Source organism: Bolinopsis microptera, chromosome 10 (genome assembly GCF_026151205.1).
Source record: "Bolinopsis microptera isolate Bmic1 chromosome 10, MBARI_Bmic_1.0, whole genome shotgun sequence".
NCBI lineage: Eukaryota > Metazoa > Ctenophora > Tentaculata > Lobata > Bolinopsidae > Bolinopsis > Bolinopsis microptera.
The window spans coordinates 16,727,929-16,752,573 of NC_087081.1; the positions used below are offsets into that span (position 1 = coordinate 16,727,929).

The 24,645-nt window shown below is 42.8% G+C and overlaps 1 protein-coding gene across 1 annotated transcript in view; it reads left to right on the plus strand.

Moving 5' to 3' along the window:
- The window catches only part of LOC134821679 (V-type proton ATPase catalytic subunit A-like), a 94,214-nt gene that overhangs the window by 46,133 nt on the left and 23,436 nt on the right, over positions 1 to 24,645 (plus strand). The window contains exons 2-5 of the mRNA XM_063832384.1: positions 4,913 to 4,970; positions 7,225 to 7,337; positions 7,744 to 7,825; positions 7,947 to 7,990. Of these exons, the coding sequence (XP_063688454.1) occupies positions 4,919 to 4,970; positions 7,225 to 7,337; positions 7,744 to 7,825; positions 7,947 to 7,990 (291 nt within the window). The 5' untranslated portion in view covers positions 4,913 to 4,918. The remainder of the gene's footprint in view (positions 1 to 4,912; positions 4,971 to 7,224; positions 7,338 to 7,743; positions 7,826 to 7,946; positions 7,991 to 24,645) is intronic.

A 24,645-nucleotide genomic window follows, 5' to 3' on the forward strand; every position in this document is an offset into this window, starting at 1 on the left:
TGTAAATTATGTTGTATAGCCCAAATCGTTAAATCAGCACGATCTGACAAATGCATCGCTGATCGCACCATTGACCATAATTTGCAGTAATTTTTAAATATTATTATTTTACGCGACGTTTACAGTTTAGTTTGATTAACGATGTCAATCCATCGAGATCGTTGCTCTGCGAAGTAGAGCAACGACGTGATCGACGTTACCTGGGGACTTGCTCTAACCAGAGCCCTCTCGCTTGCAGTAGCGCGCGACCGCTGTATATTCAACTTATGAAACAAGCGCGTCACGCAGTACGCGTATGCACATGTGAACCTGGGGACCCCAGGCTATATTATGTTCATAAACATATAAAGATTCGGCGGAATGACAGGCTGAGCGCCGGCCGCCCAGTAATATATAACGATCGACGACGATGCGAAGCAAGAATGCTAGTTTGCGCGGCGCGTCGAAGCGGCGAAGTCCTCCAACAGTTTAGTTTTTAATTTAAATTTATTTCATTTATATGATTTGACTAATGCATAATGAATTGTGTTTAATTCAAATTTCTTCCGTAAATTTATTCGCTCGCGCGAATTTACGAAATATTAACCCCGTCCAGTTTGAACATTGTTAATGGTTTGGCCCGGCGTTCGCTATTTTGTAGCACTTGCCATCGAGAAGAAAGCGGCGCGCGCTACTTCGAAGAAATTTAGACGAGTAACATCCGTCAACATTCAGGCAAAGCGATTGAAAGTAGCTTTCGCCAAGTCCGTCCTTTATTTAACAATAAACAAATTTATGATTCATGGTAAGGATAAGGATCCAGCCGCATGTTCACCTAACTATGTGCTTTCGCTGTATATATAGGATCCTTAAGTGCGGCTGTAAGCGCGCGCCGCAAGCAGGGTCTATTTAATTGTTATTTTACAAATGTCAAATTTGTATTCCTTATGCCAATAACGGAGAGATTTCAAAAACCGCTACCGATAAAAACTTTTAAGCAATTAAATATTGGCACACGAATTTTCAAAATTCATCATTTTCTCCATCATCGGGGCAGGAATGAAGTTCTGTCAGAGGGATTTCATGTTTGATATCAATCTCCTTTCCTCTGTACCCACGAAGAGCGATCAGTTGTTCTTAGCATAGCAAATCTTATCTTCACATGCCTTACTACATCACAGTACCTCTCTTTCCTCTTTCTGGCTATGAGATCTGTTAATCTGTTGACAAATTGCTTACACTCTTCTTTCGACTTACCTCCAAATGTGAGAAATACAGCTGGGGTGAAAGTTGCCTTTTCCACATTCTACACTATCTAGCTCCTCATTCAACTCCTCTAGCAGATACATCAAGCCGAGCTTGGTTTTGGGGTTCAGATAGTCACCCTCGTTTACCTTCTGTAGCTGAGGTTCAACTTTCACATCATGACACACCTCACGCCAGAGATTGGCCATTGTGCCTCTGATGTGATTGTGGGTCATTATAGCGTAGCCTCCTAGCTTGCAAGTGAGAAGGTGGTCAAGGTCACTTGTTCTTCCACATCCGCAGGTGATGGGGGTGTTTGGTATCCACCAGCTGTAGTGTAGGCAGAAGCTGTCACGGAACTCCTATTTGTTCAGAGTGTAGCCATACTTCTGGAGTGGCAGTGTGTTGATCCAACTGGAAGCCATCTTTTCTCTTGCTGCTAGTAGAGCTCTCTTGGAGGAGGTGCCACATCTTTCAGCTATAGCTTCATACTTGGCTTGGAGGTTGGAATTCTTTGATTTTTTAATAATTTCTTCCAGAGTTGGTGAAGTTACTTGATGCGGTGTATACTTCCTCTTAGCCAACTATTTCTTTTGTCAGCTCAGTAGTGATTAGCTTGGAGGCTGTGTACTGACATTTTTCGTGGGGTTTACACATGCCCAATCCTCCCAACTTTATTGGTAAACTTAACACATCTCTCTCTAAGTCAGAGATCTCCTTGCCCAGCATCTTTGGTAGAAGCTTTTGTCTTATTTTGTCTTTGGCTCCATGGCTTCAGAGATGTGTGGCACAGTCCTTTGAACAAACTTCCATCTGTGTTAAATGCCAGCAATGTAGGCTGAGTAGGTTGCTTGGGGTTCAGATTCTGCAATATCAGCTAACATCTTGATGTCGTCACACCACCCTTGAACCTTATCTGTGATGTACTGATCTTTGACACCTGTATTGCCAAGTTCTGCTCCAAGATGCCTGGTACCTGATGTTATTTGTTTAACTGACTAGAATGCTCTTAGATGGGTTAGAAAAATAACCGTATTTAGGTCCTACTTGGAGCAACTCCTTTCACCACTTATACACTGCTTCCAATTTCCCACCAGCAGCACTATCATCTTCAAACCACACTTGCTTGATGATGTTTCTCAGGCAGTCAATAAGTGGCTTGGTGCTAAGAGCATATCCACCAGTTGCAATATTGTCTCCTTGAGTGAAACCTTCACAGCTCTTGATTTAAATCATTCCCTCACTGTTTCAGTGGCGTAACGTTGCCTGTTAGCGCCCCCTGCCGAAAAAGCGCCCCCCTGTTGGTGCACCCTCCCCTTTTGGTGCCCCTCCCTTAAAATTGAACAAATCAGGTGATTTTAGAGGATATGCCGGTAAAATCTCTAAAAAAGTGTGTATCTAGAGTTAAGTTTTCGAAATTGTCCCACATTCAAACGACGATTTGGCGCCCCCCTAAGACGGCGCCCCCCCCCCCCCCCCCCCCCCCCCGCACAGCAGGGTCAGCGGGGCCCTTCGTTACACCACTGCACTGTTTGCCACGTAGGTATGTTGGTTCTCTGTAGGTGTTCTCAAAGTATTTAGTAAGCATTGAGAGCTATTTTGTTGGAAGCATCCACTAACAAAATAGCTTTCGTCCTCATTATCATGAACCTCTGCCATAGCGTGTATTGCTGATTAGATTCCCCCTTTGTGGCTTGCACATGTTTGAAGTGGTCCTGCATCCTTCTGAACATCGACAATCTCCTGGGATTTACTAAAAGCACAACAGCATAAGATGAGTCTACCAGCGTTCGGCCACCTGATCCTGATGTCAGCGTAGCAGCCTTTTTCACTAATTTTGAATCAATGGCTACAAAGATAATTTCTTCGAGTGCCACTTTATCACCTGTGATCAGAATTTTATCTTCTGCAGTCATAGCAGATGGATGTTTTTCCTTTAGCTGTCTGATAACCGTTTCATCAACATCCAACATCCAACGGCTTTGACGATTTATGAGACTGATCGGCATTGCTGCTGAGACTTTGCTATGGATCATGATCTGAGCAAACTTGGTAGCAAGGGATCTCTCCTGGGCTTTACGTGCCTCCTCAAGTTGATTCTGAATCTCACGCCCTTCAATAATTGAAGCAGTCAAGTCACTAGCTTTCCACAACTTGAGACTTTTATCAAGATAGATGGTGTCATCCTTTACCCGTGAGTTTTTTAATGGTTTTTGTAGCATCATTGGAATGAAGATGAATACTAGTCTTAATGCCACACTCTCCCATTCTGTCTTGTAATTAAACAGGTTGATTGATCTGCTTAATTCATAAATGAAGGTATTGCCCACTTTACCCCGCAGCACTAGGAACATGTTGTTGGTCCATTTTACTACTTTAACAAGCTTAGCCGGTTTCTTCTCTAGGGCCTTACAATTCTTACATACCCACATTACTTCTGAGTGTTACCCAAGTTTTTGAAACGTTTTTTTGTGCATACAACACTTGGTATGATACCATTTACCACAGGGACCATCACACTCAACGCAATCGAGGCCAGTGACAACTTGAGCATTCACCACATGGATACACAACAGGGGGGCATCATTGTCAATTCCATTACTGATTGGTTCCTCAACAGTCATCAGGGCTATGAATATTTGGAGTTTCTACTTTTACTGAATGATATGTGTCTACTACTTTTATTGAGTCTACTACTAGGACTTAGGGTTTAATTGACAAAGGTTTTTTCTGATCTGATATGGTGTCGAAGGCCATACCTTGAAGTAGAGGTGAGAGGTTTCTTATCATTAGGAGTTGAGGAGGCCATATTAGGTGACATATTAGGTGACATTGGTTCATTGGACATACCTTAAATTAGTTGCTATATAGTAGTGTTCTTTTCCCATCTGAAAGGATGTAAAGGGACAGTACAACTGGTTGCTTTTATGGCAAAAACTGAATTGTTTACTACTACTACTACTACAGAGTTCTATAAAAAATGAAACATATGCTCATGTTGTTAGCAATAAGGTAAAAACTGATATGTTATCAACAATGTTAAACTTTACATACAATTTTATTCACCATAATTTGAAGCAGTTAAAAAAAGTAAATTGTTGAATGATAAAACATGGGCAATATAGCTGCTAAGAGTTACCTCAAATTTCACACAACCAACACATTCACAGCGTTAGCTTAAGCCTTAGCTATAGCAATTTATTCCATTTTGATCCTCCAACCCTTTTAATGGAGAATCAGACAAGTCACCCAACTTTTTATATCCTCATATAGCTATAGACATAGTAGGATAGTACACCATCAAGGATACTTTGTTTAATTGGATTTTCAACTCTCCCAAAGTTGATCCCTGTCATTGTTGCAGACAGTCACTACCCACATATCAGCTTTGATATTTAGTCAGAAATGCCAGTACCTTCAGACATCTTTATGCTTTCTGAAGAAAGCAGTGTAATATATCTTAATGGATCTTAGAATATAGTCCTTTAAGCATTCAATTATCATATTAAAGCAAGATGTATTATAAAAGTTGCTTCATATTACTGGCTATGTAGTCAGAACCAGTCTAAGACTTATTTGGGGAGACAAGCCCCTCTTCCCCCTTCCCCACCCCTCCCCCACCCCTCCCCACCCCTCCCCCACCCCTCCCCATGTTGTGTTAATCTTATCTAATCGGTTATCACTGTAGGTCATAATGGTTGACGAAGTTCTCACTGATGGGTCGGTTTATGGTGTTTCGGGACCTGGTAAGTTTTTATATTATTTTTAGAAATACTGACCGGTTTTAAAGCACTTTGTTTATTGAGGAGTAACAGATTAAGGTCCTTCCTATGGTCTTCCAATTAAAATAAGCAGTTGCAGCCAAATAAAATGGGCTGGTTGAATTAATCTACTGATGATAACAAGTACATTGGATTATACTTGTTAGAAATATATATTATTAAGATCTTTTGCAGGTATACTTCGTTAAACCTTAACTCGTCCACATTTTAAGAAGTTGTAATTTAATATGACTTGAATTATCTTATTAGATTTCATATTTTGATAAGAGTGGCAGAGAATAATGTTTTTACAAGTAGAATCTAGGTTATTATTTCTGATCTAAAATAAGACCAGCAGGCCGCATCTCAAATGAGACAAAATATGTCATTTTGAGGGTGTGATATATAATTTGTGTTTGATGAAACAAACATAAGTGAGTTTAAATTCATTGCAAATGTTTGTTTGGGGACCGGTTTTTGGTACACCGGCCAATGTTTACAAAATCATATATGATACATAACAATATAATTGTATTTAATATACGTGAATATTAGAATAGAAATGAAATCTTAAATTTCTATTTATTCCCTGAAATTGTTACTAAGTTCAAAATAAATTTATATGATGAAGTCTACTATAAGAATATATATGAAAGACAGACCTGCTTCGCGAAAACTAACAGTTCTGTGTGCTAACAGTGCAGATCCTGACTGATACTAGTTTACACTAACTAACTAAGTAACTAATACTCTTAACTATCTAAAAACCAACTAGCTAGCGTGTGTGCTCGTAGAGCAGCTTAAATAATAAAATATGAGCCACAGTTCATGCTGCCTAAATCTCCTCACAAAATACTGCATCGTAAAAAACTCGTTAAAAACGGTTTATAGAATACAACGGCCACCACTTACACCAAATTAAAATGCATACTATGTAAAAACTACACTGTATCACCACGTAGATAACGAAAGTGAAAATAACATATTAAAGTTCATAAATTCTGATAACAAGACAGTGTACTTGTAGATAAGGCTCTAGCTCTCACTAACACAATTAACTTTATTGTCTCTGATAAAATAACGCTTGCTATTGTCCTGCTTTATTAGTTCTTTCATCTGTTTGACAAGTCCACTGTGTAGCATTCTCTGCTCCCTTGTCCTATCCGGTGCAAGATAAACTGACTTAAAATCATCATTTGTTTTAAGTTTGTGTGCATTCCTTAGTATAATATCCACATCGCTAGAGCTTTGTAACTGAACTTTGACTGGTCGCGTTTTCTCAGGAACTTTCTTCCCAATCCTGCATATCTCATCCGTGTCAGGAAAATGACAGCCGGCCTCAGCAAAAACTGACTTGAAAAAGTCCGGGAGAGGGTCCATCTCTAATACGTCCTCCCACTCCCCTTCTTCCGTCTCCTTCAAACCGTAGATAATCAAGTTTCTCGATCTTTCTTCTTCTTTATTCACTGATCGCACGGCTTCTTTCACAGTTTTTGTTGTCAGCTGATTGTTTTGGACGCTGTTCTTCTTGACGACATCTACCCAACTTTTTATTTCATTCTTTACAGTTTTCTGCACCGATTCGATCTGATTCTGCTGTCTGTTTATCAGCTGCTTTTGCATGTCTATCTGTTCTGTTTTCATCTGATCTATCTTGCTGGCTGCAGACCTGCATAGCTTCATATTGCTGTCCATTAAATTTACTATGCTGCTGAGGAAATTTACAAGCGGACCCTTAAGCAGTTTTTGTAGAACACCCTGGTTGATATCAGAGAAGGACGAGACATTCACGGCTTTCATGAGCTTTCCAATCTCCGATTGCCTATCCTTTTCCACTGTGTGTAGTAAGTCCACAGAGAAATTCATCAGGTTAGCGTGGTGTGTAACACTTGCAGATAACGACTGCTGATAACAAGCTAAAAACGATACAAATGCTAAGTGGTTTACTGCAAATAATACTAGAGAAACGTTTTAAACTAGAACTTAACTGTTTAGATAGTTTAATTTTGATCGTACAGTTTGTACTGAAACTGAGAAATAATAACCCGATGTTTTGCATGTCTTACTATTTAATTAGTAATTATAATTTAATTAGTAATTATAAATATATAATTATATTAGCAGGTAAAGTTGTGCCTTTGACCCGTTACTAAAACAGTTATCAGTCACCAATAAACTAATTAATTAATCAGCTATTCGACAAATTAACTAATTGACTAATTGGATGATACTCTCCCAGTGGTCACAGCCCAACACATGGCTGGTGCTGCTATGTACGAGCTAGTTCGTGTTGGACACGACCAGTTAGTTGGAGAGATTATTAGACTTGAAGGTGGTTTCGCTACTATTCAGGTTAACAACTTAACATGTTCTATTTACATATATCCACTACTACTATTATTATTATTACACAGTTATTTGTTCATTTTTAGTAGACTCATTTTCTAAATTCCTGTTTTTGTTCTTGTTAAAATTCTTATCATTTCTTCATAAATTGATAGTTAAATTGATAGAAACAGTCAGATAAACATTGAATATAGAATCAAACAAGTTATTAAATAAAAGTAAACTGTGCTTCAACAAATTGTGTATTTCTTGTCCCTATAACAAATTTTCATAAACAATTCTAGGTTTGTTTTAAAAACTTGAACGAAAACTATTCCCAAAACTAACAGTTTTTTCGCAAAATTAGAAATAAGAAAACAAAATCAGTTTCATCCCTTGTTGTTCACAATACTTCAACTCTGTCTCCTGATAGGTGTACGAAGAAACTAGTGGCGTGTCGTACGGTGATCCTGTTAAACGTACTGGAAAACCTCTGTCTGTTGAGTTGGGACCTGGTAAATATAGACTTATTAAGTTCAATGGTTCATTAATTTAATCATTGAAATGTAATTGTTTCTTTTATCCATGCAGAGTTTATTCATAACATGAATAAGGTGTAAATAAAATTAATTGCAGGAATAATGAACAGTATTTACGATGGAATCCAGCGTCCACTTGAAGTAAGAGTTTTGTTTCTCAGTCGTTTACTAATCTGTTTGCTTTATCTTATTTAGATACTCGCTAGAAGCATGAGCATTCTCCTAAATAAGATGTGTTATATTAAAGAAAGATAAGATGTTATGTGATATAAACACCGGGCCAAGTTTTTTGTACTTTGACATATGGACCAATATACTGTTGATTAATATGTTAACATCAAAAGTCCTGCTAGCAATTTGTCCAAACCAGCCCTCGCGCCGCACCTTAAATTGAATGAGAGCTATGTTTCCGTAAAGACGCATGACAAAAGTCAATAAAAAGCAAAGTTATTTTGGCGCGCACAATACGTTTAAAAGCCGCGCGTTCCGGAAGTTAACCGTCACTGTAAAACCCTGTGCTTCACATTCCAGTTTATCTCCAAACAGATAAATATTTCAGAGTGCAAATGAAGAGAATTTTCTATATGCAAATTTGTCCGACTGGGTGTTATTTTGCCTGATATATATTAATCTGGAGTGCTAGGTTCACTGTTGCATGATTAGCTCTTTGCAAGGAGTGTTGCAATATATGAGAAAGCAAGTTATTTTATCAAACATAACAACATTAGAATCACCTCTGTGAATCTATCACTATATCATACGCCCGTTTGTTTTAAGTTTTACTGAAACGTACACTACCTTATCTTCCAGCAGTTGTCTTGAATCTTCTCTCTTTAGACAACTTACTTGTCCGTCATAATTTCTCCAAACAACAAAGCGTTCTCTTATTGATAGAAACAATAATAATAGGTACCTGGTACTTATTTACCATAATGATACCTATATTTAAACCTGTTTTATTTCTACTCTAACATAAACACTGTCCTAAAACTGCTCAGCGGATATTTTGTTATATACATTATTTTGAACATCTATTTCAAACATACTGATGCTGCTAATCTGGTTGTAAATTGTACTCTCTCCCTAGACAGATCAATTAAACAACCACACAGCGTCTACTCTAAATTACATCCACTTACCCAGGAGTTTGCAAATACTATTACCCTCAAACTGGCCATTACTAACACACTCCATAGTCTTCTCTCCAAACCTCACGTGACCAGCATCACAGCTAACTTTGCTGGAGTCTCCCTCAATTACAATTCCAGACTTGAGTATGGAGTTAGGGGTGGCCGGGAGTAGACAGTAGTTCACTGAAACAAATGTACATTTAATCGATTGGGAGTTCATTTCATCTAGACCATGTTTAAGATGCTGAGATGCTCTGTATGTGTCGGTCATGTTAAAACATCCGACTATCTTACTAATTCCTATACTGAGTATACACTATACACTGTACTACTAAACTATCAGAGATAACTTACAGCACTTAGTTTTGTCGGGTGTTGCGTCTTTTCCACCCACACAGGCTTCACATTGGGTAGCAGCAGAGGTAGTGCTCACACTGTTACCTTCACACTCATCACAACTTGTCATACTAGAATCTTTGTAATGTCCCAGCTTACAGTTAACTGAGGTTTCTTACATTACTTTACACGGATTCAAGTCATAAGACGAGGGTTTTTTGTTTTTCTTAGTCAGCCGAATTTAATTGAACCCATTAAGCCTACAAATAACCTAAGTTTCAGGCACCCTAAGACATCTTTGTCGTAGGATTGCATTTCCTACTCAATGAGCCATTTAAATGAAATTATTTGTACCCAAAATACAGACAGTAATATTAGCCCTCCCTATTAAAAGAACTAATTATTAATGAGTCCCTAGTCAGTATCTCAGACTTACCACACAAAGTATGCTCTATATTTGACTCAGTCCCAGGTCCACAAGCTGTACAAGAAGTGGCTCCCTCAGCCTCACTAACTGTGTTCACATAACAAGGCTGGCAATCTGCCATCCTTCCTGATCTGTAGCTTCCAGCTGGACAGGAAACTGAGGAGTGAGGAATTGTACTCTGGGTTGTTCATTGAATAGGGACAGATTAGCACATACAGAGAGCTAGAGCACATACAGAGATACTTTAAAAAATAAGATTATGACTCACCACAATGAGATCTCGCAGAGTTTGCTACTTTCCCTTCTCCACACTGAGTACAAGTTGCAGCTCCAGGTGTTGTACAGATGTGATTACTTGTACATTGCTGACAGGCAAACATACTCTCGTCTTTGTACTGACCAACTGGACATGGTCCTGGGAGGTTTGAAAATTATAAGTCTTAGGAACGTTCGTTATATATGCGTTGTTTCACAAAACATGTTGCGAATTGCTAGGTAGCAGCAGAGGTAGTGCTCACACTGTTACCTTCACACTCATCACACCTTGTCATACCAGAATTGAACCCATTTAGCCTATATATATACTACAAATAACCTAAGTTTCAGGCACCCTAAGACATCTTTGTCGTAGGATTGTATTTCCTACTCAATGAGCCATTTAAATGAAATGATTTGTACCCAAAATACAGACAGTATTACCCCTCCCTATTAAGAGAACTAATTATTTATTAATTAATTAATTAACAATTAATTAATTATTAATGAGTCCCTAGTCAGTATCTCAGACTTACCACACAAAGTATGTTCTGAGTTTGACTCAGTCCCAGGTCCACAAGCTGTACAAGAAGCGGCTCCCTCACCCTCACTAACTTTGTTCACATTACAAGGCTGGCAATCTGCCATCCTTCCTGATCTGTAGCTTCCAGCTGGACAGGAAACTGAGGAGTGAGGAATTGTACTCTGGGTTGTTCATTGAATAGGGACAGATTAGCACATACAGAGACTCTTAAAAAATAAGATTATGACTCACCACAAAAAGATCTCGCAGAGTTTGCCACTTTCCCTTCTCCACACTGAGTACAAGTTGCAGCTCCAGCTGTTGTGCTGATGTGATTACCTGTACAGGACTGACAGGCAAACATACTCTCGTTTTTGTACTGACCAACTGGGCATGGTTCTGGGAGATTTGAAAATTATAAGTCTTAGGAACGTACTGCTTATATATGCGTTGTTTCACAAAACATGTTGCGAATTGCTAGGTAGTGATTATTAACAGTTCACATCTTCATAAAAATTCACAAAAATACCGGACTGACCACAGTTTGTTTTCTGTAAGTTTGCAACCTCGCCCTCTTTACACGTGGTACAGAGAGAAGCCCCTGGTGATGTACTGACTTGGTGTTCTGGGCAGGTCTGGCAGGTTATCATTGTAGAGTCTCTGTAGTGACCCACTGAGCAGGGATCTGGGAGAATTTATAATTAGATATGATTATAATCAAATCATCTGAACATAGTGCGGATATGACTTACACAGCTTATTATACCCTACCAATCATAATATTAAGACTAACCACAGAAAGATCTGTATGGGTTAGCTTCCTCCCCTGCCTCACACTGTGTACAAGTTACAGCTCCAACTGTTGTACTGATGTGATTCTCTGCACACAGCTGACAAGATGACATTTCAGAGCTTCTGTAGTGACCAACTGGACAATCAACTGAGGAGAAATTCAATTTTTAGATTACATATTTAGGAGCTCCACTTTAATGGGGCCTGGCACGTTTTCATTAAACGAAAATGAGAGCTAGTCATTGTCAGGGCAGACAGGTGGTACTCACCAACTAGAACTGTTTTCCTTAAACATACCAGTAGAATAAGAGCTACTCATTAGGAAGTTTAGAATTCATGTGTCCTAAGACCCAGACTACCAAGTCTAGTAACATGTAGACCTTATCTTTAAAACGCAGATTAGTCTCTGACTCACGCATATTCAGCTCTTTAGCCTAAGATCTCCCATGTAGGACAGGCTGCTGTTAGTGGTCATTGGTATCCCTTGTATGTGAGGAAAGGGGCTCACTTAACTACTATTATAGAAAATGTGCAATGGTAAAATGTGAGAAAATAACTGACCACAGAGAGATTTAGCTGGGTTTGCTTCCTTCCCTGCCACACACTGTGTACAAGTTGCAGCTCCAACTGTTGCACTGATGTGATTCTCTGGACAGGACAGACAGGTTGGATCACCAGAGCCCCTGTAGTGACCAACTGTGCATACATCTAACGGTAAAAACAGTAGGTAAATAAAATGTTGGTGGAAGTCACTGATAGTAAAGAACAGTCGTTAATTAGGTTAGCAGTAGTTGTTGGTAGAATTTATACAGGTATTCAGAAATATACAGTAGATAAGGAAGATAACTGACCACACTGTGTCTTGTCTTGGTTTGAAACATGTCCCTCCCCACATGCTGCACACGAAGTAGTTCCCTCTCCGGAACTCACGTGATTATCTACACAAGACTCACAGGTGGTCATTAAGTCAGCTTTGTAGGTTCCAGCCTCACACATAACTGATATAAAGTTAGTTTAGTGGGGAGGCATGGCCCTTTCTTAGTTACTGTTTTATAGGATCACTAAATGCCGGGTAATTAATAGTTTTACAGGGGCACAATGATGTTATCTTTATACCATGATCTCGGTTCCTAAACGGTGAAACAATCTTTGCAAGTTTTTTGCCGTTGTAACGATAAATTATACTGATGAAAATGGTAACGGAGACTCACCACAATCAGTCCGCCCATCATTAGCTTCCTCCCCTGCCTCACACTGTGTACAAGTTGCAGCTCCAACTGTTGTACTGATATAATTCTCTGAACACAGCTGACATGATGTCATTTCTAAGCTTCTGTACTGACCAACTGGGCAATCAACTGTAGAATAGACAAAGTTATCATGACTTGGTTAGGATTGAGGGATGATTGTCCTTTACCCGCATTTTTGCCATTATCGTAATATAAATGACAGAGGCGATTGGAGAATAAATTATGATCACCGATATACAACAAAGATTGGTTATCCTTTAAGACAGCAACCAAACAATTTTTAATGTACAGAAATACGTTCTCGAGTTTTACTTTTAAGATTCCCGCAACCTCAATATTTACCTACTTAAAAATGAAATATTATGTAAAGGAAAGAAAGTGACTAACCACAGGCTATCTTTCCCTCATTGGCTTGCTTCCCCGCAACACATTTAGTGCATACTACTGATTTAGCATCAGTACTGATCATGTTGTAATATGGACAAGGCTTACAGGTGGTCATTACGTCAGTTTTGTATGTTCCAGCCTCACACTTAACTGAGATGAAGTTAGATTAGTGGGAGGCATGGCCCTTTCTTAGTAACTGAATTTTATAGGATTTATGCCGGGTAATTAAGAGTTTTACAGGGGCACAATGGTGTAATCTTTACACCATGATCTCGGTTCTTAAATGGTGAAACAATCTTTGCAAGCTTTTTGCCGTTGTGACGATAAATTATACCGATGAAAATGGTAACGGAGGCTCACCACAATCAGTCCGTCCATCATTAGCTTCCTCCCCTGCCTCACACTGTGTACAAATTGCAGCTCCAGTTGTTTTACTGATGTGATTATCTGAACACAGCTGACATGATGTCATTTCTAAGCTTCTGTAGTGACCAACTGGGCAATCAACTGTAGAATAGACAAAGTTATCATGACTTGGTTAGGAATTAGGATTGAGGGATGATTGTCCTTTACCCGAATTTTTGCCATTATCGTAATATAAATGACAGAGGCGATTGGAGAATAAATAATGACCACCGATATATGTATAAAGTAATTGACTGATGCCAATTGTGGAATATTTTCGCCGTTGGATGACGAACATTGGATACACTTTAAGACAACAACCATACACATTTTAATGACAATGTACAGAAAAAGGTTGTTGAGTTTTACTTTAAAGATTCCTGCAACCTCAATATTTACCTACTTAAAGTTAAAAATGAAATATTCTGTAAAGGAAAGAAAGTGACTAACCACAGGCTATCTTTCCCTCGTTGGCTTGCTCTCCTATTTCGCACTGCGTACATTTTGTTGATCCCATATTAGGTGCAACAGAGGAAGGACTACACGTCGTACAATGAGATTGTCCTTCAAGGCTATACGATCCAACAGGGCACCAAGAACAAGAATGAGAACTTGTTGACTTGTACGTTCCTTCCTTACAAGGGGCTGAGGGTGTGTTATATCTGCTAACCAACATTACTCAACCTAACTCAGTACAAGATGAGTGAAGCAACTAAATAACTGTATTTTTGCTATCAAATAAAGGAACACTCACTGCAAGTGGGAGGAGCACTGGTTGTGTACTCAGTACCAGTCACGCAAGTCGCCGTCATATATCCACCCTGTATCACATCGTCTCCTCCCTGTATCACATAGCCAGCTCCACAGACCAGGGTTATGGTGCTGCCAGCTGTTATCGGGAACTTGCCACTACTCGGGGTAGCAAACACTAGGTCTGACCACTCCGTGTTTAGTGCGATACAATCTGAGTTAGGGCATTAAATTATCAATCTCATACAGTATGTTCAATGTATACTACACTGTACATGGTACATTGTACAATGTATATTGTATCTACTAAAGTATGGTCCAAACAACATATCAATGAACCTTGTGATATTATTGTGGTTATATGAGACTGATAAGTTGGAGACACAATCCAAACCACATATCTCACATAATGCTCACCACATGTCCCTCACACAATCCTCACCACATGTCCCTCACACAATCCTCGCCACATGTCCCTCACACAATCCTCACCACATGTCCCTCACACAATCCTCACCACATGTCCCTCACACAATCCTCACCACATGTCCCTCACACAATCCTCACCACATGTCCCTCACACAATCCTCACCACATGTCCCTCACACAATCCTCACCACATGTCCCTCACACAATCCTCGCCACATGTCCCTCACACAATCCTCACCACATGTCCCTCACACAATCCTCACCACATGTCCCTCACACAATCCTCACCACATGTCCCTCACACAATCCTCACCACATGTCTCTCACACAATCCTCACCACATGTTCCTCACACAATCCTCACCACATATCCCTCACACAATCCTCACCACATGTCTCTCACACAATCCTCACCACATGTCCCTCACACAATCCTCACCACATGTCCCTCACACAATCCTCACCACATATCCCTCACACAATCCTCACCACATGTCCCTCACACAATCCTCACCACATGTCCCTCACACAATTCTCACCACATGTCCCTCACACAATCCTCACCACATGTCCCTCACACAATCCTCACCACATATACATGTCCCTCACACAATCCTCACCACATGTCCCTCACACAATCCTCACCACATGTCTCTCACACAATCCTCACCACATGTTCCTCACACAATCCTCACCACATGTCCCTCACACAATCCTCACCACATGTCCCTCACACAATCCTCACCACATGTCCCTCACACAATCCTCACCACATGTCCTCACACAATCCTCACCACATGTCCCTCACACAATCCTCACCACATGTTCCTCACACAATCCTCACCACATGTCCCTCACACAATCCTCACCACATGTCCCTCACACAATCCTCACCACATGTCCCTCACACAATCCTCACCACATGTCCCTCACACAATCCTCACCACATGTCCCTCACACAATCCTCACCACATGTCTCTCACACAATCCTCACCACATGTCTCTCACACAATCCTCACCACATGTCTCTCACACAATCCTCACCACATGTCCCTCACACAATCCTCACCACATGTCCCTCACACAATCCTCACCACATGTCTCTCACACAATCCTCACCACATGTCCCTCACACAATCCTCACCACATGTCTCTCACACAATCCTCACCACATGTCTCTCACACAATCCTCACCACATGTCCCTCACACAATCCTCACCACATGTCCCTCACACAATCCTCACCACATGTCCCTCACACAATCCTCACCACATGTCCCTCACACAATCCTCACCACATGTCCCTCACACAATCCTCACCACATGTCCCTCACACAATCCTCACCACATGTCCCTCACACAATCCTCACCACATGTCCCTCACACAATCCTCACCACATGTCCCTCACACAATCCTCACCACATGTCCCTCACACAATCCTCACCACATGTCCCTCACACAATCCTCACCACATGTCCCTCACACAATCCTCACCACATGTCCCTCACACAATCCTCACCACATGTCCCTCACACAATCCTCACCACATGTCCCTCACACAATCCTCACCACATGTCCCTCACACAATCCTCACCACATGTCCCTCACACAATCCTCACCACATGTCCTTCACACAATCCTCACCACATGTCCCTCACACAATCCTCACCACATGTCCTTCACACAATCCTCACCACATGTCTCTCACACAATCCTCACCACATGTCCTCACACAATCCTCACCACATATCTCTCACACAATCCTCACCACATGTCCCTCACACAATCCTCACCACATGTCCCTCACACAATCCTCGCCACATGTCCCTCACACACAATCCTCACCACATGTCCCTCACACAATCCTCACCACATGTCCCTCACACAATCCTCACCACATGTCCCTCACACAATCCTCACCACATGTCCCTCACACAATCCTCACCACATGTCCCTCACACAATCCTCACCACATGTCCCTCACACAATCCTCACCACATGTCCCTCACACAATCCTCACCACATGTCCCTCACACACAATCCTCACCACATGTCCCTCACACAATCCTCACCACATGTCCTCACACAATCCTCACCACATGTCCCTCACACAATCCTCACCACATGTCCCTCACACAATCCTCACCACATGTCCCTCACACAATCCTCACCACATGTCCCTCACACAATCCTCACCACATGTCCCTCACACAATCCTCACCACATGTCCCTCACACAATCCTCACCACATGTCCCTCACACAATCCTCACCACATGTCCCTCACACAATCCTCACCACATGTCCCTCACACAATCCTCACCACATGTCCCTCACACAATCCTCACCACATGTCCCTCACACAATCCTCACCACATGTCCCTCACACAATCCTCACCACATGTCCCTCACACAATCCTCACCACATGTCTCTCACACAATCCTCACCACATGTCCCTCACACAATCCTCACCACATGTCCCTCACACAATCCTCACCACATGTCTCTCACACAATCCTCACCACATGTCCCTCACACAATCCTCACCACATGTCCCTCACACAATCCTCACCACATGTCTCTCACACAATCCTCACCACATGTCCCTCACACAATCCTCACCACATGTCCCTCACACAATCCTCACCACATGTCTCTCACACAATCCTCACCACATGTCTCTCACACAATCCTCGCCACATGTCCCTCACACAATCCTCACTACATGTCCCTCACACAATCCTCACCACATGTCCCTCACACAATCCTCACCACATGTCCCTCACACAATCCTCACCACATGTCCCTCACACAATCCTCACCACATGTCCCTCACACAATCCTCACCACATGTCTCTCACACAATCCTCACCACATGTCTCTCACACAATCCTCACCACATGTCCCTCACACAATCCTCACCACATGTCCCTCACACAATCCTCACCACATGTCCCTCACACAATCCTCACCACATGTCCCTCACACAATCCTCACCACATGTCCCTCACACAATCCTCACCACATGTCCCTCACACAATCCTCACCACATATCTCTCACACAATCCTCACCTCATGTCCCTCACACAATCCTCACCACATGTCCCTCACACAATCCTCATCACATGTCTCTCACACAATCCTCACCACATGTCCCTCACACAATCCTCACCACATATCTCTCACACAATCCTCACCTCATGTCCCTCACACAATCCTCACCACATGTCCCTCACACAATCCTCACCACATGTCCCTTACACAATCCTCACCACATGTCCCTCACACAATCCTCACCACATGTCCCTCACACAATCCTCACCACATGTCCCTCACACAATCCTCACCACATGTCTCTCACACAATCCTCACCATATGTCCCTCACACAATCCTCACCACATGTCCCTCACACAATCCTCACCACATGTCCCTCACACAATCCTCACCACATGTCCCTCACACAATCCTCACCACATGTCCCTCACACAATCCTCACCACATGTCCCTCACACAATCCTCACCACATGTCCCTCACACAATCCTCACCACATGTCTCTCACACAATCCTCACCATATGTCCCTCACACAATCCTCACCACATGTCCCTCACACAATCCTCACCACATGTCTCTCACACAATCCTCACCACATGTCCCTCACACAATCCTCACCACATGTCCTTCACACAATCCTCACCACATGTCCCTCACACAATCCTCACCACATGTCCCTCACACAATCCTCACCACATGTCCCTCACACAATCCTCACCACATGTCCCTCACACAATCCTCACCACATGTCTCTCACACAATCCTCACCACATGTCCCTCACACAATCCTCACCACATGTCCCTCACACAATCCTCACCACATGTTCCTCACACAATCCTCACCACATGTTCCTCACACAATCCTCACCACATGTCCCTCACACAATCCTCACCACATGTCCCTCACACAATCCTCACCACATGTCTCTCACACAATCCTCACCACATGTCTCTCACACAATCCTCACCACATGTCTCTCACACAATCCTCACCACATGTCCCTCACACAATCCTCACCACATGTCCCTCACACAATCCTCACCACATGTCCCTCACACAATCCTCACCACATGTCCTCACACAATCCTCACCATATGTCCCTCACACAATCCTCACCACATGTCCCTCACACAATCCTCACCACATGTCTCTCACACAATCCTCACCACATGTCTCTCACACAATCCTCACCACATGTCCCTCACACAATCCTCACCACATGTCCCTCACACAATCCTCACCACATGTCCCTCACACAATCCTCGCCACATGTCCCTCACACAATCCTCACCACATGTCCCTCACACAATCCTCACCACATGTCCCTCACACAATGCTCACCACATGTCCCTCACACAATCCTCACCACATGTCCCTCACACAATCCTCACCACATGTCCCTCACACAATCCTCACCACATGTCCCTCACACAATCCTCACCACATGTCCCTCACACAATCCTCACCTCATGTCCCTCACACAATCCTCACCACATGTCCCTCACACAATCCTCACCACATGTCTCTCACACAATCCTCACCACATGTCCCTCACACAATCCTCACCACATGTCCCTCACACAATCCTCACCACATGTCCCTCACACAATCCTCACCACATGTCCCTCACACAATCCTCACCACATGTCCCTCACACAATCCTCACCACATGTCTCTCACACAATCCTCACCACATGTTCCTCACACAATCCTCACCACATGTTCCTCACACAATCCTCACCACATGTCCCTCACACAATCCTCACCACATGTCCCTCACACAATCCTCACCACATGTCCCTCACACAATCCTCACCACATGTCCCTCACACAATCCTCACCACATGTCCCTCACACAATCCTCACCACATCTCCCTCACACAATCCTCACCACATGTCTCTCACACAATCCTCACCACATGTCTCTCACACAATCCTCACCACATGTCCCTCACACAATCCTCACCACATGTCCCTCACACAATCCTCACCACATGTCCCTCACACAATCCTCACCACATGTCTCTCACACAATCCTCACCACATGTCCCTCACACAATCCTCACCGCATGTCTCTCACACAATCCTCACCACATGTCCCTCACACAATCCTCACCACATGTCCCTCACACAATCCTCACCACATGTTCCTCACACAATCCTCACCACATGTCCCTCACACAATCCTCACCACATGTCCCTCACACAATCCTCACCACATGTCTCTCACACAATCCTCACCACATGTCCCTCACACAATCCTCACCACATGTCTCTCACACAATCCTCACCACATGTCCCTCACACAATCCTCACCACATGTCCCTCACACAATCCTCACCACATGTCTCTCACACAATCCTCACCACATGTTCCTCACACAATCCTCACCACATGTCCCTCACACAATCCTCACCACATGTCTCTCACACAATCCTCACCACATGTCCCTCACACAATCCTCACCACATGTCCCTCACAATCCTCACCGCATGTCCCTCACACAATCCTCACCACATGTCCCTCACACAATCCTCACCACATGTCTCTCACACAATCCTCACCACATGTCTCTCACACAATCCTCACCACATGTCCCTCACACAATCCTCACCACATGTCTCTCACACAATCCTCACCACATGTCCCACACAATCCTCACCGCATGTCTCTCACACAATCCTCACCACATGTCCCTCACACAATCCTCACCACATGTCCCTCACACAATCCTCACCACATGTCTCTCACACAATCCTCACCACATGTCCCTCACACAATCCTCACCGCATGTCTCTCACACAATCCTCACCACATGTCCCTCACACAATCCTCACCACATGTCCCTCACACAATCCTCACCACATGTCCCTCACACAATCCTCACCACATGTCCCTCACACAATCCTCACCACATGTCCCTCACACAATCCTCACCACATGTCCCTCACACAATCCTCACCACATGTCTCTCACACAATCCTCACCACATGTCCCTCACACAATCCTCACCACATGTCTCTCACACAATCCTCACCACATGTCCCTCACACAATCCTCACCACATGTCTCTCACACAATCCTCACCACATGTCCCTCACACAATCCTCACCGCATGTCTCTCACACAATCCTCACCACATGTCCCTCACACAATCCTCACCACATGTCCCTCACACAATCCTCACCACATGTCTCTCACACAATCCTCACCACATGTCCCTCACACAATCCTCACCACATGTCCCTCACACAATCCTCACCACATGTCCCTCACACAATCCTCACCACATGTCCCTCACACAATCCTCACCACATGTCCCTCACACAATCCTCACCACATGTCTCTCACACAATCCTCACCACATGTTCCTCACACAATCCTCACCACATGTTCCTCACACAATCCTCACCACATGTCCCTCACACAATCCTCACCACATGTCCCTCACACAATCCTCACCACATGTCCCTCACACAATCCTCACCACATGTCCCTCACACAATCCTCACCACATGTCCCTCACACAATCCTCACCACATCTCCCTCACACAATCCTCACCACATGTCTCTCACACAATCCTCACCACATGTCCCTCACACAATCCTCACCACATGTCCCTCACACAATCCTCACCACATGTCCCTCACACAATCCTCACCACATGTCCCTCACACAATCCTCACCACATGTCCCTCACACAATCCTCACCACATGTCTCTCACACAATCCTCACCACATGTCTCTCACACAATCCTCACCACATGTCTCTCACACAATCCTCACCACATGTCCCTCACACAATCCTCACCACATGTCTCTCACACAATCCTCACCACATGTCCCTCACACAATCCTCACCACATGTCCCTCACACAATCCTCACCACATGTCCCTCACACAATCCTCACCACATGTCCCTCACACAATCCTCACCACATGTCCCTCACACAATCCTCACCACATGTCCCTCACACAATCCTCACCACATGTCCCTCACACAATCCTCACCACATGTCCCTCACACAATCCTCACCACATGTCTCTCACACAATCCTCACCACATGTCCCTCACACAATCCTCACCACATGTCCCTCACACAATCCTCACCACATGTCCCTCACACAATCCTCACCACATGTCCCTCACACAATCCTCACCTGTTCCTGTTTCCTTGGGAACTTGTCTGTAGAAGTTGGAAGCAGTGTCATCTCTAAGAAACTGGATCTTTTTCACCGTGACGTTCCAGCAGTTACTATTTACTTTAACGTTGAGGACCTGTTCTCCGTTTAGGTGGACAACTACATTGTCGTTGATCTTCATGATCTGGAACACAGACTCTAAATCATCAAATGGGAGTATCCTCCTAAACATGGTCAGTGTATCGGAACACGTCGGTATCTTGTATCCGTCCATCTGTAGGAAAATTCCCCCAACTATTGCTTCATCCTCCGAGAAGTAGTTGATATGAACGTTATCAATATTTTTCTCTTTTATCTTGAACTGGAGTACGTTATTATCCAGGTCCACGCTGATCATCCCGCTGGGTTTATCTGTTAACTCCGTCCACTCTGAAATTGGAAAGTTAATGGCTCTGTTAACTCCGTCCACTCTGAAATTGGAAAGTTAATGGCTCTGTTAACTCCGTCCACTCTGAAATTGTAAAGTTAATGGCTCTGTTAACTCCGTCCACTCTGAAATTGGAAAGTTAATGGCTCTGTTAACTCCGTCCACTCTGAAATTGTAAAGTTAATGGCTCTGTTAACTCCGTCCACTCTGAAATTGGAAAGTTAATGGCTCTGTTAACTCCGTCCACTCTGAAATTGGAAAGTTAATGGCTCTGTTAACTCCGTCCACTCTGAAATTGTAAAGTTAATGGCTCTGTTAACTCCGTCCACTCTGAAATTGGAAAGTTAATGGCTCTGTTAACTCCGTCCACTCTGAAATTGGAAAGTTAATGGCTCTGTTAACTCCGTCCACTCTGAAATTGTAAAGTTAATGGCTCTGTTAACTCCGTCCACTCTGAAATTGGAAAGTTAATGGCTCTGTTAACTCCGTCCACTCTGAAATTGGAAAGTTAATGGCTCTGTTAACTCCGTCCACTCTGAAATTGGAAAGTTAATGGCTCTGTTAACTCCGTCCACTCTGAAATTGGAAAGTTAATGGCTCTGTTAACTCCGTCCACTCTGAAATTGGAAAGTTAATGGCTCTGTTAACTCCGTCCACTCTGAAATTGGAAAGTTAATGGCTCTGTTAACTCCGTCCACTCTGAAATTGTAAAGTTAATGGCTCTGTTAACTCCGTCCACTCTGAAATTGTAAAGTTAATGGCTCTGTTAACTCCGTCCACTCTGAAATTGGAAAGTTAATGGCTCTGTTAACTCCGTCCACTCTGAAATTGTAAAGTTAATGGCTCTGTTAACTCCGTCCACTCTGAAATTGGAAAGTTAATGGCTCTGTTAACTCCGTCCACTCTGAAATTGTAAAGTTAATGGCTCTGTTAACTCCGTCCACTCTGAAATTGGAAAGTTAATGGCTCTGTTAACTCCGTCCACTCTGAAATTGGAAAGTTAATGGCTCTGTTAACTCCGTCCACTCTGAAATTGGAAAGTTAATGGCTCTGTTAACTCCGTCCACTCTGAAATTGGAAAGTTAATGGCTCTGTTAACTCCGTCCACTCTGAAATTGGAAAGTTAATGGCTCTGTTAACTCCGTCCACTCTGAAATTGGAAAGTTAATGGCTCTGTTAACTCCGTCCACTCTGAAATTGGAAAGTTAATGGCTCTGTTAACTCCGTCCACTCTGAAATTGTAAAGTTAATGGCTCTGTTAACTCCGTCCACTCTGAAATTGTAAAGTTAATGGCTCTGTTAACTCCGTCCACTCTGAAATTGGAAAGTTAATGGCTCTGTTAACTCCGTCCACTCTGAAATTGGAAAGTTAATGGCTCTGTTAACTCCGTCCACTCTGAAATTGGAAAGTTAATGGCTCTGTTAACTCCGTCCACTCTGAAATTGGAAAGTTAATGGCTCTGTTAACTCCGTCCACTCTGAAATTGTAAAGTTAATGGCTCTGTTAACTCCGTCCACTCTGAAATTGGAAAGTTAATGGCTCTGTTAACCCCGTCCACTCTGAAATTGGAAAGTTAATGGCTCTGTTAACTCCGTCCACTCTGAAATTGCAAAGTTAATGGCTCTGTTAACTCCGTCCACTCTGAAATTGGAAAGTTAATGGCTCTGTTAACTCCGTCCACTCTGAAATTGGAAAGTTAATGGCTCTGTTAACCCCGTCCACTCTGAAATTGGAAAGTTAATGGCTCTGTTAACTCCGTCCACTCTGAAATTGGAAAGTTAATGGCTCTGTTAACTCCGTCCACTCTGAAATTGGAAAGTTAATGGCTCTGTTAACTCCGTCCACTCTGAAATTGTAAAGTTAATGGCTCTGTTAACCCCGTCCACTCTGAAATTGTAAAGTTAATGGCTCTGTTAACTCCGTCCACTCTGAAATTGGAAAGTTAATGGCTCTGTTAACTCCGTCCACTCTGAAATTGGAAAGTTAATGGCTCTGTTAACTCCGTCCACTCTGAAATTGGAAAGTTAATGGCTCTGTTAACTCCGTCCACTCTGAAATTGGAAAGTTAATGGCTCTGTTAACTCCGTCCACTCTGAAATTGTAAAGTTAATGGCTCTGTTAACTCCGTCCACTCTGAAATTGTAAAGTTAATGGCTCTGTTAACTCCGTCCACTCTGAAATTGGAAAGTTAATGGCTCTGTTAACCCCGTCCACTCTGAAATTGTAAAGTTAATGGCTCTGTTAACTCCGTCCACTCTGAAATTGTAAAGTTAATGGCTCTGTTAACTCCGTCCACTCTGAAATTGGAAAGTTAATGGCTCTGTTAACTCCGTCCACTCTGAAATTGTAAAGTTAATGGCTCTGTTAACCCCGTCCACTCTGAAATTGTAAAGTTAATGGCTCTGTTAACTCCGTCCACTCTGAAATTGGAAAGTTAATGGCTCTGTTAACTCCGTCCACTCTGAAATTGTAAAGTTAATGGCTCTG